Below are 17049 nucleotides of genomic sequence, written 5' to 3' on the forward strand. Positions count from 1 at the left end.
AGTCATGACTTAGAGGTTGAGCAGATGGATGTTAACTGCATTTCTTCATAGGGACATAGATAAAGAAATATACATGGAACAACCAGAGGATTTTGAGCATAAAGGCAAAGAGCATCTGCTGTGTAAATTGAAGAAAAGTCTTTATAGGTTGAAACAGGCACTGAGGCAGTGGTATAAGAAGTTTGAATCAGTTATGGGGGAGCAATGTTACAAAAAGACTACTTCTGATCATTGTGTTTTTGTCCAAAAATTTTCTGATGATGATTTTATTGTATTATTACTTTATGTTGATGACATTTTGATTGTTGGCAGGAATGTTTCGAGAATTGAAAAGTTGAATAAACAATTGAGCAAATCCTATGCCATGAAGGATTTGGGGCCAACAAAGAAAATGCTTGGAATTCGAATTGTTCGAGACAGAGCTTCCAAGAAGTTGTATATGTCACAAGAGCAATACTTGGAGAAGGTGCTTTGAGCGTTTCAACATGAGTAAAGCAAAACCGGTCAGTTCTCCTTTATCTAGTCACTTCAAACTGAGTAGAAATAGAGTTCTTCTATAGATAAAGAGAAGGAAGATATGAGCAAGATCAATTATGCTTCAGTAGTTGGAAGCTTGATGTATACCATGGTATGCACTATACCTGATATTGCTCATGTTGTTGCTGTTGTTAGTTGTTTTATGTCCAATCTAGGAAAACAACATTGGGAGGCAGTCAAGTGCATCATGAGATATTTGAGAGGTACTTCCAGTTTGAAGCTCACATTTGGAGGTGGAAAGCCAATTCTTGCTAGGTACACTGATTCAGATATGGTAGGAGATCTAGACAACAAAAAGTCTACTTTCAGTTACTTGATGACATTGTAGGATGTAGTATCTTGGAAGTCAAGGTTGTAGAAGTGTGTTGCACTTTCTACAACTGAAGTAGAGTATATTGCAATAGCAGAGGCTTGTAAATAGAAATTGTGGATGAAGCACTTTATACAGGAGCTTGGCTTCAAGCAACAAAGATAGGTGATATACTACAATAATCAAAGTGTTATTCATCTTGGTAAGAATGCTACATTTCATTCAAGAACAAAACATATAGATGTGAGGTATCACTGGATGAGATGCTTTGAATGATGAATTGTTTGGGCTTGAGAAGATACATATTGATCATAATGGATCCGATATGTTGATGAAGAATCTACCAAGAGAGAAGCTTGAGTTTTGTTGTTCCACCACGAGAATCAAGATACTCCACAAAGTGAAATAGGGGGAGATTTGTTGGGTTATTTCACCTTTAGTGAAAGCACAATAAAGGCCCAAGGCCTTTTAGGTTTTGTTTTAAAATGATTCGGCAACTGTTGGTCAGCATGGGTATGCACGCAAATCGAGAGTTAAGAAAACGGCAGAAAATTGGAGTTTTTTTGCAATTCGACCAGTAACATTCTTCAGCTAATTTGGTGATCAATCTGTGGTCCGATCAAGCTGATTTTTTGACAGCTTGTTCTTGGCATGAGGGTCTTCAATCTGGATGGTGAAGATTTTGTTTGGAGCTACCTACAGCCAGATACCATGGGTAATTAGTTGTCACTTCAAGTGAGACGTTTCTAATTTTATTCTTCTCAATTTGTCACCGTTTTGTTGCAAAGATTGTTATCTTGAGATATTTAATATGTATGTCTCTAGTTGTGACTAGGGAGAACTCATTGTAACCCATTATTGATTATAGTGGAGATTTTGATTTCGGTCCGTAGTTTTTAATTACTCGTGTCCTTACTTGATTATTATTGTTATTGCTAGTTAATTAGTATTTTATTAGATTCACACAGAAGTGGGATAATCGATCAAAAGAATATAGTGTTTATCCCAATATCCTCATCAGTTTACTCAACAAGATCATCTACGCCATTGTTAAATCCAGCTTCTTGTCTGTCCCTTCTAGATCGTCGTCTCCAAAATCAACCACTCGCTTCCCCGACTCGGTCAACCAAAGAGATCCCATTGACCTCGCTATCTCATCTGTGTCCGATAGACCAATCAACACCCACAGCAAGCACAAGATAAATATGATCCAAGCCGATCTCATCAGCCCAATTGTTAGGATGGCCGCTTTTTTTTTAGGTCATAAAATGGATGCTTTCTAAATATTATAAATTATAAATTTATCTAAATAAAATAAGTTGGGAGCAATACTATACATCACAAATCAATTATATCAATATTGATTGGATCACTCAAAGCAGATCATTTTTATTGACTTACGAATAAAGTACTTAATTGTTGGCCAACTTTATTTATTTATTGATAAATATATTTGTTTAACTTAAATTTCATAGTATTTTCACAAGTTTCCATGATACCCGACACTTGTTGATATATTCTTAAATTGAGTTACCGATTTTGAGGTAGACATTGATATTTTCATACTTGTTTACAAATTTACAAAATAAAGTATAATTCTGTAAATAAAATAATAAATTATTTTTTAGTTCAGATTTACAAATTACTGTCAGTTCTTAAGCTTCTAATTTGGAGTCAAACATGGCTCAACTTTGCAATAATTGACATGTGGTATTTTTTTAAGAGGTGTTTGGGCCCAAACATTAAATGAGTGGAATTGACTATTATAACTCACTCCAGATTTGAAGTTCCAATTATGATAGTTAATAATAGGTGGTGATTCCAACCATTATAATCTACAAGTCACTACAATATTACAATTTTAAATCCCTTTTTGTTACCGTGTTTACTATTTTTTACTCATCATATCTTTCCCTCTTCGTTAGATTTATTTCTATTTAGACTGAAATAATGTATATCTAAATTATTATAACATAGACAAAAATAGTTACGTGCCTCAAACACATATTATTGTAAGGGGTAATTGCAAATATAGACATTAGATTCAAAGTATTAGCAGATATAATATAATGTAAAAAAATACAAATATAACCAAATTTAAATAGTTTATCAGTGATAGACATATTATTGGTAGGAGGCTATCAACGATAGAAGTCTATCACAGATAGACTTGGCTATATTTACAATTTTTTTAAAATGATTTTATACACTTGGTTATTATTCCTAAAAATGTTTATAATTACAATTACTCTTATTGTAACATACAAATTATTATGACTTACAAATTATAATAATTATGGATTATAATAACATTATAATGTACAAATTATAATAATTGCATATTATATTAACTAAATCAAGATCCCAAACACTGTAGTAGGGGTGTTAAAAAAACTCGATGACCCGAAAAAACCGATCAACTCAACCCAATCCGTGCGGTTTGGGTTGGGTTATCAACTCATTTGGATTGGGTTGGGTTCAAATAAATTAAAATTTTATGGGTTGAGTTGGTTCATGAGTTCACTTAATATAACTCAAACCAACCCGAACCAACTCGAATTTATTATTAACTTTAAAATATATTCTTTTATTACTTATAATACAATTATTTATACATATATTGATTTTAATTTTATTTAATTTCAATATTTTTTTGAATAATTTGTTCTTCAACAACTCTCTAAAAGTAGTTTCTCTACATTTTAGAAAAAAAAATTTACTATATAAATTAAAATTGAGTTATTAATCTTAACTCAATATATGAAAACAATTAAATTAGATTTCTACATATTTACGTTTTACTTCTTTTTATAACAAAATTTTAAATAAATAACCAATTAACCCGAATCAACCCAACACAAATATTCCATGATTGGGTTGAGTTTATTTTTTAAAAGGGTTATTTGGGTTGAAAAAATTTATAACTCGGTGAAATATAAAAGTCTTTCAATCCAACCCAACTCAACCATGAACACCCCTAAAATGTGGTTAAAATGATTGTAGTACAAAAACAGAAAAAAGAAAAAAGTTTCTTAACTTATATCCGCGTGTCCGAATAAAAAGAAATCTTTAGAAAAGGCACGTGGGACATCGAAAAAGAATATAAAACTCGATATTTCGGATAAAATTATTCACACCCATTGTTTGGGAGATTTCTCTTGGCGTTAACCGCATAATATTTCTGGCTCTGAAGCAGCGGTAGAAAGGATAGGTTTACAAATCCACAACCCGTTGCCGAAAAGAGATTCAGTCTTTTCAGGCTCGCTAGTCCCGGCGGCGCGTGAATCTTACGCGACCTGTGATGGCGGAGTACGGCGAAGGTAGATGGAACAGCAAACGGTCGCTGTTAATCGTGACGGTGAACTTTCTGTTGTTTGTTCTGGTTGCAGTTTCTGCAGACAGAAGCCTGAAGATGCCGGAGATTTCAACGACGGAAGGAACACCGCGAAGCTTTTCCGATGAGCGGCGAGATTTGAAAAATCTTCTCGAAATCGCGAAGACTTTTCTCTGGAAATCGGACGGCTCTGGTTATGAACATGTCTGGCCAGTAAGTAAACTCGATTCTCGCCCCCAAATGTTAATTATTTATTTATTTTAAAAGAGAGTAAATAAAAGAAGTAATAAGTTAAAAAAATCGGACGTCGATTTAAGTTACAAAAATCGACACCATCCGACTGATGAACATTCATTCCAAAAGGCATCGTGCTTTGTTTTCTTACTTAAAATAATTATATGGGATTAAGAGAGATCTACAAGTTATTTCTACTTTCTACAAATCCATCTTAATTTCAAAGTCAACTAATTTGTGGAGATAATAAATGTTTATATTATTAGTAAAAGAATAAAAACAATAATATAAGAGAGAGAAAAAGTTTCTATTAAAAAAACTTTTTTTTAAGAAAAAGCCCAGAACTGGTTTAAAAAGAAAAATTCTTTTAAATTACAATAAAAAAATATTTACAAATGATAACAAAATATCATGGGATAGATTTCACGATAGACTACTATCACAAATAGTACATATAGTAATCTATCGCAAATAGACAATAAAATTTTGTTATATTTGTAAATATTTTGATTCATTTTCTTATATTTGAAAATAACTTTTTAAAAAATGATAAATTATAAAAAATGTTCTTGAACTTTCTATTTTGTGTAAAAAAAATATCTATGATCTTTCAAAAGTTTAAAAAATACTTTTAAACTTTAAAAAATAGTTTAATAGTACACTTACGATTAGTTTTGGATGAAAATTGTTAGTATTTTGTTTAAAAAATATCCTTAAACTTAAAAGAAAAGTTTAAAAAATACTCCTATTATTAATGTATTAAACAAAAATCGTTAGCACCTCATTGCAAAGATATCTCTAATCTTTCAAAAATTGGATTAGTACCTTTAAAGAAAAAAAAATTAAAAAATAGTTTTAATGTTTATTTACACTCATCACCTTCCTATTTCATTTCTTCCCTCTTCTTTACTTCAATCTATGGTTTAACATTTTTCTATTTTCTCAAAAAAAAAAACAAAATAATTAGTCAAAAAGCAACTTACTAATTAAAGTATTTTAGCATAAAAAATAAAAATAAAAAACTTCTTATTTTAGAGGTATTATCCAAATACACATCCTGAAATTTAATATTAAAAATGACTCATAGGACATAAAGTTTGGGTGGCCCATTATTCTGGGCACAATAGTGGGATTCACTGGAGCGGCTTTCGGAAGCATCGGTGGTGTTGGCGGGGGCGGCCTTTTCCTTCCAATGCTTAATCTCATTCTTGGATTCGATGCGAAATCCTCCACCGCCATGTCCAAATGTAAGAAACTCATCAATAATAGTATAATACTTACTAACTTCTAAACTATGTTCGTGTTAAAAAAAAAAATCGATTATTTATTTAAAAGTTAATTAAAAATAGAAAATAAAAGGATCTTGGTGTTATGTGTTTGAATTTATAGGTATGATAATGGGTGCAGCTGTGTCAACTGTTTACTATAACCTTAAACTGAGGCACCCGTTCTTTGATGTGCCAATGATTGATTACGATTTGGTGCTTATAGTCCAGCCCATGCTCTTGCTTGGCATCAGCATTGGAGTTATTTTCAATGTCATTTTTGCCGATTGGATGGTCACAATTCTCCTCATTGTTCTATTCTTACGTAATAATTGAAATGCAATTCTCTAGTTTATTTAGATTTCGTTTGATAATTTTATTTTTAATTTTTAATTTTTTTATATTTATACCTGATTTTTCTAAATTTCATATTCTATATTTCACGTTTCTTAAAAAAAAACATTTGGATTCTTAGTGAAATTTTAAAAACAAAACAAATTTTTAAAACTTGATCTTTTTTTTTTTTGTTTCAAAATTTGGCTTAGATGTTGTTGAGAATCTTATATTAAGAATATCAAATGACCTCACACTCTTTATAAGATAGATGAGTTACTTCTCTCATTATCAATTGTTTTTTAGATTGAACCTTATACTATCAAATAGATATTTTTTGAAAATATTAGTAAAAAGTGGATAGGAAAACAAAGAAAGTTAGAGGTGAAGTAGTGTTTATGAGCTTAATTTTTAAAAACTAAATTGTTACTAAACGGAAACTTATTTATTTGTTTATTTCTTATTTCCAATTTACAAAAAGTATTTTCGAAGTTTATTGTTGTTTCAAAAGTACCTATATTCTTTCAAAAATTATAATATTATTTTGGTCATTCATAAATCCTATAAAACTATCTTTACATTAGTAATCTTTTAGAAATTTTGATGGAAATTGAGACATGAAACAATGTGGTGGTGTCTAGATCTTAATTTTCGTTCTAAGTCACCATTACATTATTTTAGGTCTCAAATTGTATCAAACAACATTCTAATGAATTTTTACTCTAAAGATAATTCTGAAATACTTGTGAAATGTCAATAATGGTATTGCAACTTACAAAAGAATTATGAATATTTTTCTAATAAATGTGAAAGTTTGGAGCATTGTTTTATAATTTTGCCTCTATTTTTCTATTTGGTTTTGTTCTTTGACATCTGAGTCTATTCATTTTTACCCCTTTCTTTGCAAGTCATATCTACCAAGGCATTTATGAGGGGAGTTAAAACTTGGGACAAGGAAACGCTTCTCAAAAGGGTTATGTATCTCTCCCTAAATCTTTTCTTTGTTTTAAATTATTCGGTTTCTCTCTTCTACTAACTGTTTTGAATTGGATCGGATCGGATCGGGTCGATTTTGATTTAGGAGACTGGTGAGTTTGATTAAATGTTTTGTTCTTTATAAGAAAATTTTAATGTGTAGTATAGTTTCATCTCAACTAATTATATTATGTTATTTTCCTTTTTTCTTTATCTTGATCTATTAATCACTGATATTTATTAATAGCAATCAATTGTCCATCTCTATTCTTATTAATCAATTAATTCTAGTTATCGATATGCTCTTTTTTTTAGTTCAACAATATGATTAGTGGGAGATTCGAACCTCAATTTCTTTGTGGATTATATATGTTTTATATTAGTTGAGTTATATTCATGTTAGCAGTTACTTTGATTGATTGTGATTACTAATAAAATATAAATGTGTTTTAATTATGCCAAATTTGCAGTTACCCATTAATTATATGTAGATGTTATAAAATGATGACTTTAATTCGAGTCATTAATCTATAATCAGACTCTCAAAGTCAAGATGGAGAGAGGGAGTACAGAACTATTCCTGATGGATCACAACAGGAGACAGAGAAAGCACGATCAAAAGTAAAGACACACATGAGATCATATAATTACAGAAATACTTGCTTCCTAAGTTGGACTCATCTTTTTGTTACTCACTTCAATCATATAACAAAATATATTTAAAAAAATATCTTGAAAAAAGTGTAAGAAAAATGATTGAATAATTGGTTGGATGATAAAAATAAAAAATAAATGCAGCTCATGATGCATTAAGTTCTTTTTCTTTTCTTTTCTTTTTTTATCTTTTTATTTTCTTCATTTTCTTTAGCTTTTCCTTCTTTCCTTTCTTTTATTTTTTTTCCTTCCTTTGATTTTTACTTCTTTCCTTTCTTTTCTTTCTTTTTTTCTTTTTTTTTTCTTTCTCCGATTTTTAGTTCCAGTTTTTGCTTCTTCTCTTTCTTTCTTTTTATTTTATTTTCTTTCATTTATACGATTCTACTTTTTTCCTTTCCTTTTTATTTTTTTTTATTTCGATTTTTGTTTCTTCCCGTTCTTTTTATAAAAATTATAAGGCTGGATTTCATACCCAAGATTTGAAAGTACCAAATTCATAAGTGACTTAACACCAACAAGCCGATCATCAAATTTGATCATTATAACAAAATATTAAATATAATAGACAATGAAAGTCTATCAGTGATAATCACTAATATTTTCTATCATTGATAGCTTAATTTTTAATGTTTTTTTCCGTTAATAACTACTTATAGAAGTCTATCATTAATAGCCAATTTAATGAATTTAATTAATAAAGTTGGATCTCAAACTAAAGTGTAAGTGGAATGCCTAGAAGTTATCACCAATAGCATGTTTATTAGTGATAGAAGCTATCAACGATGACATGTTATTTGATGGTAAAAAAAACGACAGAAGTTATCTCTAATAGCATATTATCAATGATAGAAACTATCATCGATAACTACGATATAAGTGATATCTGTGATAAAACTTAGGTGATATCCATATATAATATCAATGATACAAAAGTCAATTCCATTCAATGAAAGTCTATCATTGATAGCCACTACTAAAGCTATCAATGATAGCCACTTATAGAAGTTATCTATGATAGTCATAGCTATAAGTGATATCCGTATATTAGTGATATGACTTAGGTATATATCAATAAAATAAATGATATTAATGATATTGGTGATATGACCTAGGTAAATATTAGAGATAGTCACTTATAGACCCTATTATTGATAGATTTCTACCTTATAATTTTAAATGTTAATCTTTGAAAGATGATAATTTCCTTTCAAAAGTTGATAATTACTTAAAAGTCTATCATTGATATCTGCTGATATAGGTGTTAATATTTCAAGTTTGATTCCAATTTATCAAGTGTATCAATGATAGCCATTGAAAACTGATAGCAAATTAAGATGTGATATTGCAAGTGTTACTATTTTAAGGTTGTATTAATATTTCTTAAATTGAAAACTATTACTGATAGTAACTAATAGTAGCTATCAATGTGCTATTATTGATAGTTACTATCAATGATAGTTTTCAATTTGAGAAAAATGGAAGAAAAAGCGCAAAATGGTGGGTTGCATATGAGCTTTTTGGTCATTTACCTATATAGCTATCACTGATAGCTGCTATAAGTGATATCTAGTGCTAATTTTGTACTATATCTCTAATATGTTTATCTTTATTTTACATTTTTTTATTATTTTGGATCTAATTGTTATGTGTGCAATCAGCCGTATAAAGTATTCATGTATTTATCTCATTGAATTTCAGATCTCAATTGTCAAGAATGTATATTGGAAGGAATTGGGTCTTCTTTTGTTCGTTTGGGTTGCCTTCCTTGTCCTCCAGATCTTCAAGGTTCCTTTCTTCTCTTATTATTTATTTATTTATTTATTGTTTTAATTCTCTCTCGTAAGACGTAGAGTATTTGAGAAACTTTAAAGTCGGCATAATTTGGAAACGAAAATTGGGAAGATTTATGGAAGCCTAAAATTAGTAAATTTTCTCACTAAAATGATGGATGAAAATTGATATGTCAGCTCATGAGTTAAATTGAATGGCCTGTTCAGTATCATTTACAATTTAATTCCAACTATATAGTAGATTTAAGATATTGCTAGCATCATTTACCACATATATTGCATCATCAAATCTTTTTCAGATTAATTGTCACTTGTTACATTAATTTAAGTGAATGATATTCTATATCATATCAGAATTGTCTTTCAACTTTTACATCTTGATTGCATTAAGGAATAATAATTTTTTAGTCCTAGACTTTAGGTCTAGTTTTACATTTGGTCTCTAGGTTCAGAATGTTACAATTTCATTTGGTAACCATTTTGTTTTTTGTTTTTATTTTTGAAAATTAAGAGAACGAAAAAAAAGTAGCTTTCAAAAAGTAGTTTTTAGAATTTGGAATTTGGCTAAGAATTCAACCAATGTACTTAATAAAAATGAAAATCGATGAAATAAATATGGATGAAATAAACTTAAATTTCAAAAACAAAAACCAAGAACCAAATGGTTACTAAACAAGGCCTACACTTTTAGTTTTAAAATTTTGAGTTTGATTTCAATTTAGTTACTAAATTTCAAAATGTTACAATTTTACCTTTGAGATTTGAGTTTTGTTTAAATTTGGTCCCTAGGTTTTAAGATCTACACATTTAACCTTGACTTTCATATTCACTTTCAGTCGTTAATGTTTATTGATTAATTTAAAATAATTATAAAGTGTAATTTTAAATTAAATTTTAATGATGAAAAATAGTGAAATTTAATTAATTATAATTATTTTAAATTTATTAATAAACATTTACATTAAAAAATAGTATTAAGAACAAAAAATAAAACTAAACTCAAAACCATTGAAAAGATTTTAATTAGACTCTTTTTATATTTGCATACTTTGATGGTTTCTATTTAACAGGAGAGGACAGTATCATGTTCGTGGGAATATTGGACATTAAACTTTCTGCAGGTACGTTTAATGGTTCACAAATGGAATTTAAATTTTTGATTAAATTGTTTTTAGTACAAATTAGAAGTAGGAGATTTAGATCACGAACATCATGGTCTTCAACATGCTAAACTTTTGTTGGCAATTAAAAGTAAATTATTGATTTTTAAAAAGGAATAAAATGTATTTGATATAATGTAAGGTATGAAGATGTAATGTAATGCAGATCCCAATATCTGTGGGAGTATATTTGTACGAAGCAACTAGCTTATACAAGGGACGAAAAGTGATCGCGTCTTTAGGTGGACGTGAAACAGAATTTCGAGTTGGGCAACTTGCAATGTATGCCTGTCTTGGCATGTCCGCTGGCGTGGTCGGTGGGTTGCTCGGCGTTGGTGGCGGATCCATCATGGGTCCATTGTTTTTGGAGCTTGGTGTTCCCCCTCAGGTTCTTTTTTTCTTTTGGTCTTTTTTGTTGGTGCCACTTTTTTCTTTCATAACTTCAAATGCAATCTAATATTCCTTTCTAAAATTATGAGTTTTATGGCGTTATTTCAAAGTGAAATTACGAAATAAACCTTTTTGTGTATACGTGCTAATATTAGCGTGAGTCTAGTGTCAATATAGAGATATACAATGCTCCACTACTCACTACTCGTTTCTTGTTCTTGTTCTTAATTCTTGTTATCTGTTATTCGCTACTCGCTCACGCAAATAGCAACCTAGTATGTTTAAAGGAAGGATAACTAGAAAAAAATGACAAAAAAGAAAACAAGAAAAATCAATGAGGAATGATAGCGTGGGTCGAGTATCAACACAGATATATAATGGGTCTACTTTGTAACTTCACTTTGTGATGACGCAAACAAAGAATTATAAAAGTTATGTTTTAAAAAGTTATGTTGAATTTCATTTGGACTTTATCAAATTGGTCATTGATACAAAATTCTCATATTTCTTTCAATTCATTTCCTGAAATTGGTTATTTAAGTTTAAGGATTGTGTTAAATAAATCTATGACTTCTTATACTAATCCTTGTTGATGCTAAATTTTGGCCAAGGGAGAAGCACCTGGCCTCCATATGGAAACAACGGTAAATTTTTATTTTAGGGAAGAACGTGTCTTGCAATATGAAAAGAACTGCATATTAATGTGATGCTTTGCCACATAGGCTCTGATGTCTAAGTCAGAAAGTGAATATGTGTAACAAGTAGAGAATTTGAGCATTAGAATGGACTTACTTCCCTCCTTGATGTTTTTATAGGTGTAGTTGACCTAAAACCCTTCCCTTTAAGGTTTCAAAGTTTCTTTAGGTTTTCTTTTTAACTCCTTGGGCTTAGGCCTACGAGGGGCATGCCGTGTATGGCAATCTGCTAAAGTCGGTCTTGGCCCAGGGCTAAGACTAGGTTGGGCACTTTACTTTCCTTATAATGGTCACTTGGGTAGGGGCATGCATGAGGCATGCCCTATTAGGCATTTGGTGAGGCTTGACCTCGACCAAAGCTAAGGTCGAGCATACTAGCTTGGGCCAAGACCTATTTTGGTTCTAAGTCGTCACCCTTGACCCGAATCATGCTAACTTCTTGACTTTGTTGCTCAAGTTCTCGCCAAATGTCGTTCGTGCCCTTTGGTCCAAAATCATATATAACATTAGCCCCCACTCCCAAGTTTAGGTTCATTGTATGGTTGTCTACACACCGGACCTAGTATACCATTCTTGGGAGTATGACCTTGATCTTCATCACTTCAATAGGCTTATATGCCACATTTTTTATGGCGTACCTACTTTAATACTTTGGTATAGCCATATCGAACTTGACTCCTCCGAGATCATTCTTGGATCACAGACCATATGAATATACAACCTAATCTTTTATGAAGATCCAATTGGGTTCTAGAAGTGCATCCACCACAATTATAAAAGGATACATAAGCATGCAACAGAAGCAAAAAGAATCAATAAGTACTTTAATTACATTTAATTTGAGTTCTAAAAGCATGCTTTCACAAGAGGGTTTGAAATAAACATATCTTTGATGAAATCTTCCAATTCTAAGCTGCTCTTCACTCCAAATCAGCTCCAAATTGACAGTGAACCACCAAGAGGTCTTCTCTACTATTCTCAATCTTGAATTTGAGTGGTGGAACTCGGATTTGAGTGAATTTTGTGAGTGTTTTTGTGGGTTTGAAGAGGAAGAAGAAGCTGAAGCAAAAACTCACTTTCTGCCTTCGAAATTTCAATCCATTAACCTCATCTCAACCAATTTGATGTTCTTTTATTACTCAGCTACATGCAGGAAACATCAGTAATGGAGTTGGCCAACAACTACTTCAATTGGAGAGTAGATTTGTGTGAAGATGCATGGGTTGCACCTCATGCTTCAAGATGAAAGTGGGAAAACCCATTTTCATGTTTTCCCAATTTCCAATTTCTTTCCCTTTTGATTAATTCTACAATTAATCTAATTGTGATTTAATTAATACTCAATTAATCAAATCTAAAATTAAAAATCTAATTTCTTAAATTGAATTTTAAAATTAGAAATTAATTTGATTTTTAATTAATTAAACATATTTAATTGATTAACTAATTTAATATCAAATATCAAATTAATCACACATTTAATTTAAAACATGAATCTAATTCATGTAACTAATATTTAAATCATTTAAATATTATACACTCTCCAATTTTGTTTAATTACAAAAAATTAAATTTTAATTATATCAAATATAATTATGCAAACTCTAATTTGAATTTGAACTAATTCAAACTAAAAAAACCCATTTTCAATTTGAACAATTTCAAAATCAATTTTAACAATTCAAATTGATATCATTCCAAATTCACTCAATTTAATAATTCAAGGTGTTCATGTTTTACGAGCTAGTAGAGGGACCTTATGGACCCACAGATCATGAGCTCCAACGATTGAGATTAATTAGCTAAACTCTTTAGATCGAATTAATCAGTATTCGTTAACTATCGAATCATACCACTATAGCTCGATAGTTGCACTCTCCTCACTATAGGTATATTTCTGTCCACATGATATAGCCATAACTAGTAAGTTAACCCTTCACAATGAAGGAAATCGTGCACAAGGATTTCCATGAGCAGTAGAAAGTCCAAATTACAATCATGTATGAACTTTACAATTACAGCCATAAATAGGAACATATGATTATGTATTCATTACAGAAATTACAGCATGAAAATACAAATGATCAAGAAGAAAATCTACACACATTTGTAAACTCATCACCAAGCTCCTTGATCACGAAAGCTCGAATACAGCAACCTTGAATGCTCATCCAACACGACCGTTACACTGCACGAACACCGCACACTCGAACTCAGCGATCACCTCAATCACGAATACCCCAACAGCACGAACGGCCTCCACAGAACCTCGACGATGTCGAGTTCAGTATGACACCACCAAGAAGGCTACTTTGGTATTCTCGGTGTGAGAATCCAGATGGTAGGCTCTGTGTGGACTTGGTTTGAGGCAGAAGAGGGAGGAAACAACAATCGTGTAAACGATTGAGCAAGTGGGAGAAGGCTGAACCTATCGTATAGGTCGATGCCCAATCGTTTAGCAAAAGCTAAGCGATCGTCTAGCAAAAGCTAAGTGATCGTTTAGCTCATCGCTTAGTTGCATATCTGTCACCTACAAACACTACACGGTCGTTTAGCTCGCTCTAAGTTGTCACTTAGTAAATCCTATTTACTTGATAACTTTCGTAAGATTACGAGAGAGAAAATCTCAAAAACCAATTTTGCAAAACTTACTAAAATTAGGAAAAACAATTTTCCTTTTATCTCACGATTACCATGAAACCACCAGTAACCTCCCACTCAATTGGTTATTAGAGAAAAAGATTTAATTATCCAATAATTAATATTATTATAAATATAAATGTTAACCAATTAATGATACTATATTTATAACCTATAGTTTTAATATTTTATCTCATGAAACATATAAACTATAGCTCTTTTTCTATTCCATGGTACTTAATGTAAATCTCATTTACATTAATCTTCCACTAGATATATCTCATACATCATATCGATCGTATCATATATAATTGAATTACCTCTTGTCAATTTGAACATTTCAAATCAACACTAAGAACTGATCCTTAACTGAATCCATTGAACTACCAAGGGGACCTTATGGACCTGTAGCTCAAAGCTCTAATGGTATATGAATAACTGATTAAACTCTTTAGTCACGGGATCCACCATCTGTTAACTGTCAGACACTCACTAAAGACTGACAGCTGAACTCTCCTTACCACAGATATATTATGTGTCCATCTTAACCAATCAGTAGTGCGACAACCCTTCACAGATAGCTCGTAAGTACAACTCGGCCAATAACCGTTATACCCCTGTAGTTACATCTTACTTCTTAAGTACCACTGATCCCTTTAATGAACATAAGTCATAGTCCTACTATGACTAAGTCCTCTCTTCCAAAGAGAAGTTGTGGCTACTATGTTCAAGCCCTGAAATCAGCCCTTAAGGGAGCAATCTCTCTACTTATCCCTGCTTCGAGAAAGGAGTGAATTTCATTTTGTGGATTGAGTTTCCAGCTCCCAGATCAAACAAGTCCCCAAAAAGGTAGGCATGTTGAGTTGGCAATCTAGCCACTTTCACCCATACTAATCAAAGGACCGCCCTTAAAGGCAGGAGTTTCCAAAACACTCAGGATTGAGGTCGTGTCACCTATGGTCGTTTAGGTGAGATGTAAGTCTCTAGTATCAACGGTGTTATATACAGAGTCTAGTCATTTCATGGTCTGGTCTTATACAAACTCTTTGTATAGGACACCCCCGCTCGCACATCTTCACATGAATGATCAGGATCTATCATCTGTAGTAGTTTACAACACTTGCAAACTTCTACAAAGTGGGCCGTATCCGTAGTATCACCAGGATCCTTATACTACAGACCCATTTAGGTTATCACTTAAGGTATGATCCACTTATATATCACATATACATGCTTAAGTTCACATAAGATAACCAAGGAGTTTTGTTTATTGGATATGAGTAAATGTCATAATGAAATAATATTTATTTTATTCATCAAACAATGTGTATCATTATAAACAACGAGACTCCGGGAGAATTAGGACACCAATCCCAACAATCTCCCACTTGTCCTAATGACTCGTAAGACTAATGTACAATACAATAAAAAAACATATACAATGTACAATAAACTAGGGTATACCCCAGTATGATCTCCCACTTGACTTAGACAAGATGTCGCATGTCCCGCAAACCCAGACTCTCCAAATGACCCTTGAACACTTTAGCCGTGAGGGCCTTTGTAAAGGGATCAGCAACGTTATGCTTCGATGCGATCTTCGTGACTATCACACCACCGCGATGCACAATCTCCTTGATCATATGGTATTTTCGTTCGATGTGCTTACCCTGACGATGACTCCGAGGCTCTTTCGAATTTGCCACAGCCCCGCTGTTATCACAATAAAGAGTGATAGGCAAATCCATATTTGGAACAACTTCCAAATCTGAAAGGAATTTCCTCAGCCAAACAGCCTCCTTAGTTGTTTCACAAGCGCCTACATATTCGGCTTTTATAGTGGAGTCTGTGATGCTACTTGCTTGATGCTTCGCCACACTACAACCCCTCCATTCAGAGTGAACATTGACCCCGATGTCGATTTGCGAGAATCTATATCGGTCTGAAAGTCAGAGTTTGTGTATCCTGTAAGGATCAAATCCTTATCTCTATACACGAGCATGTAGTCCCTCGTTCTCCGAAGATACTTGAGGATCGTCTTGACTGCCATCCAGTGATCAAATCCTGGATTGGACTGGTACCAACTGTCAATCCCTACTACATAGCAAATGTTGGGTCTGGTACACAACATTGCATACATTAAGCTTCCTACAGCTGAAGCATAGGGAATCCGTCTCATTTTCTCAACCTCTTGAGGTGTCTTAGGACATTGATCCTTAGACAAAACGATTCCATGCCTAAGGGTAACAAACCCCTCTTGGAATCCCGTATCATGTACCTGATCAACATTTGATCAATATATGATGCCTGAGACAAGGCTAATCGTTTGTTCTTACGATCCCGAATGATTTGGATCCCTAGAACATACTGTGCCTCACCCAAATCTTTCGTTTGGAACTAGACAGCTAGCCAATTCTTAATGTTAGTCAGATACCCTATATCATTCCCAATGAGTAGGATATCATCCATATACAGTACCAGGAAAGCTACTGAGTTGTTGATTATCTTCTTGTATACACAAGGCTCATCAACGTTCTGATTAAAGCCAAATGACTTGACAGCAGTGTCAAATTTGATGTTCCAAGATCAAATGCTTGTTTCAGCCCATAAATGGACCTATTAAGCTTGCAAACTCTTTGCTCTTGATCTAGAACTATGAACCCCTTTGGTTGAGTCATATAGATGGTCTCCTCAAGATTTTCATTAAGAAAGGCAGTTTTGACGTCCATTTG

General features: G+C 32.2%; 1 protein-coding gene across 1 annotated transcript; it reads left to right on the forward strand.

Annotated features, from left to right (window-relative positions):
- Positions 1-3881: 3881 nt before the first annotated feature.
- Positions 3882-11183, forward strand: LOC150030042 (sulfite exporter TauE/SafE family protein 3-like). Its single transcript, XM_090310133.1, has 8 exons — positions 3882-4394; positions 5503-5662; positions 5805-6005; positions 6922-7047; positions 7527-7609; positions 9341-9427; positions 10503-10553; positions 10759-11183. The coding sequence occupies exons 1-8, from the start codon at positions 4149-4151 to the stop codon at positions 11047-11049; spliced, it is 1245 nt and encodes a 414-aa protein (XP_090166259.1). The 5' UTR covers positions 3882-4148; the 3' UTR covers positions 11050-11183.
- The last annotated feature ends 5866 nt before the right edge of the window (positions 11184-17049 follow it).

Source organism: Benincasa hispida, unplaced genomic scaffold (genome assembly GCF_027475165.1).
Source record: "Benincasa hispida cultivar pf3 unplaced genomic scaffold, pf3_genome.v1.1 HicScf666, whole genome shotgun sequence".
Classification (NCBI taxonomy): Eukaryota; Viridiplantae; Streptophyta; class Magnoliopsida; order Cucurbitales; family Cucurbitaceae; genus Benincasa; species Benincasa hispida.

Coding starts and splice junctions, on each gene's coding strand:
- LOC150030042 (XM_090310133.1), top strand. CDS start 4,149: ATGGCGGAGTACGGCGAAGGTAGATGGAACAGCAAACGGTCGCTGTTA. Junction 5,663..5,804: donor CTCCACCGCCATGTCCAAAT/GTAAGAAACTCA, acceptor TTGAATTTATAG/GTATGATAATGGGTGCAGCT. Junction 10,554..10,758: donor GGACATTAAACTTTCTGCAG/GTACGTTTAATG, acceptor AATGTAATGCAG/ATCCCAATATCTGTGGGAGT.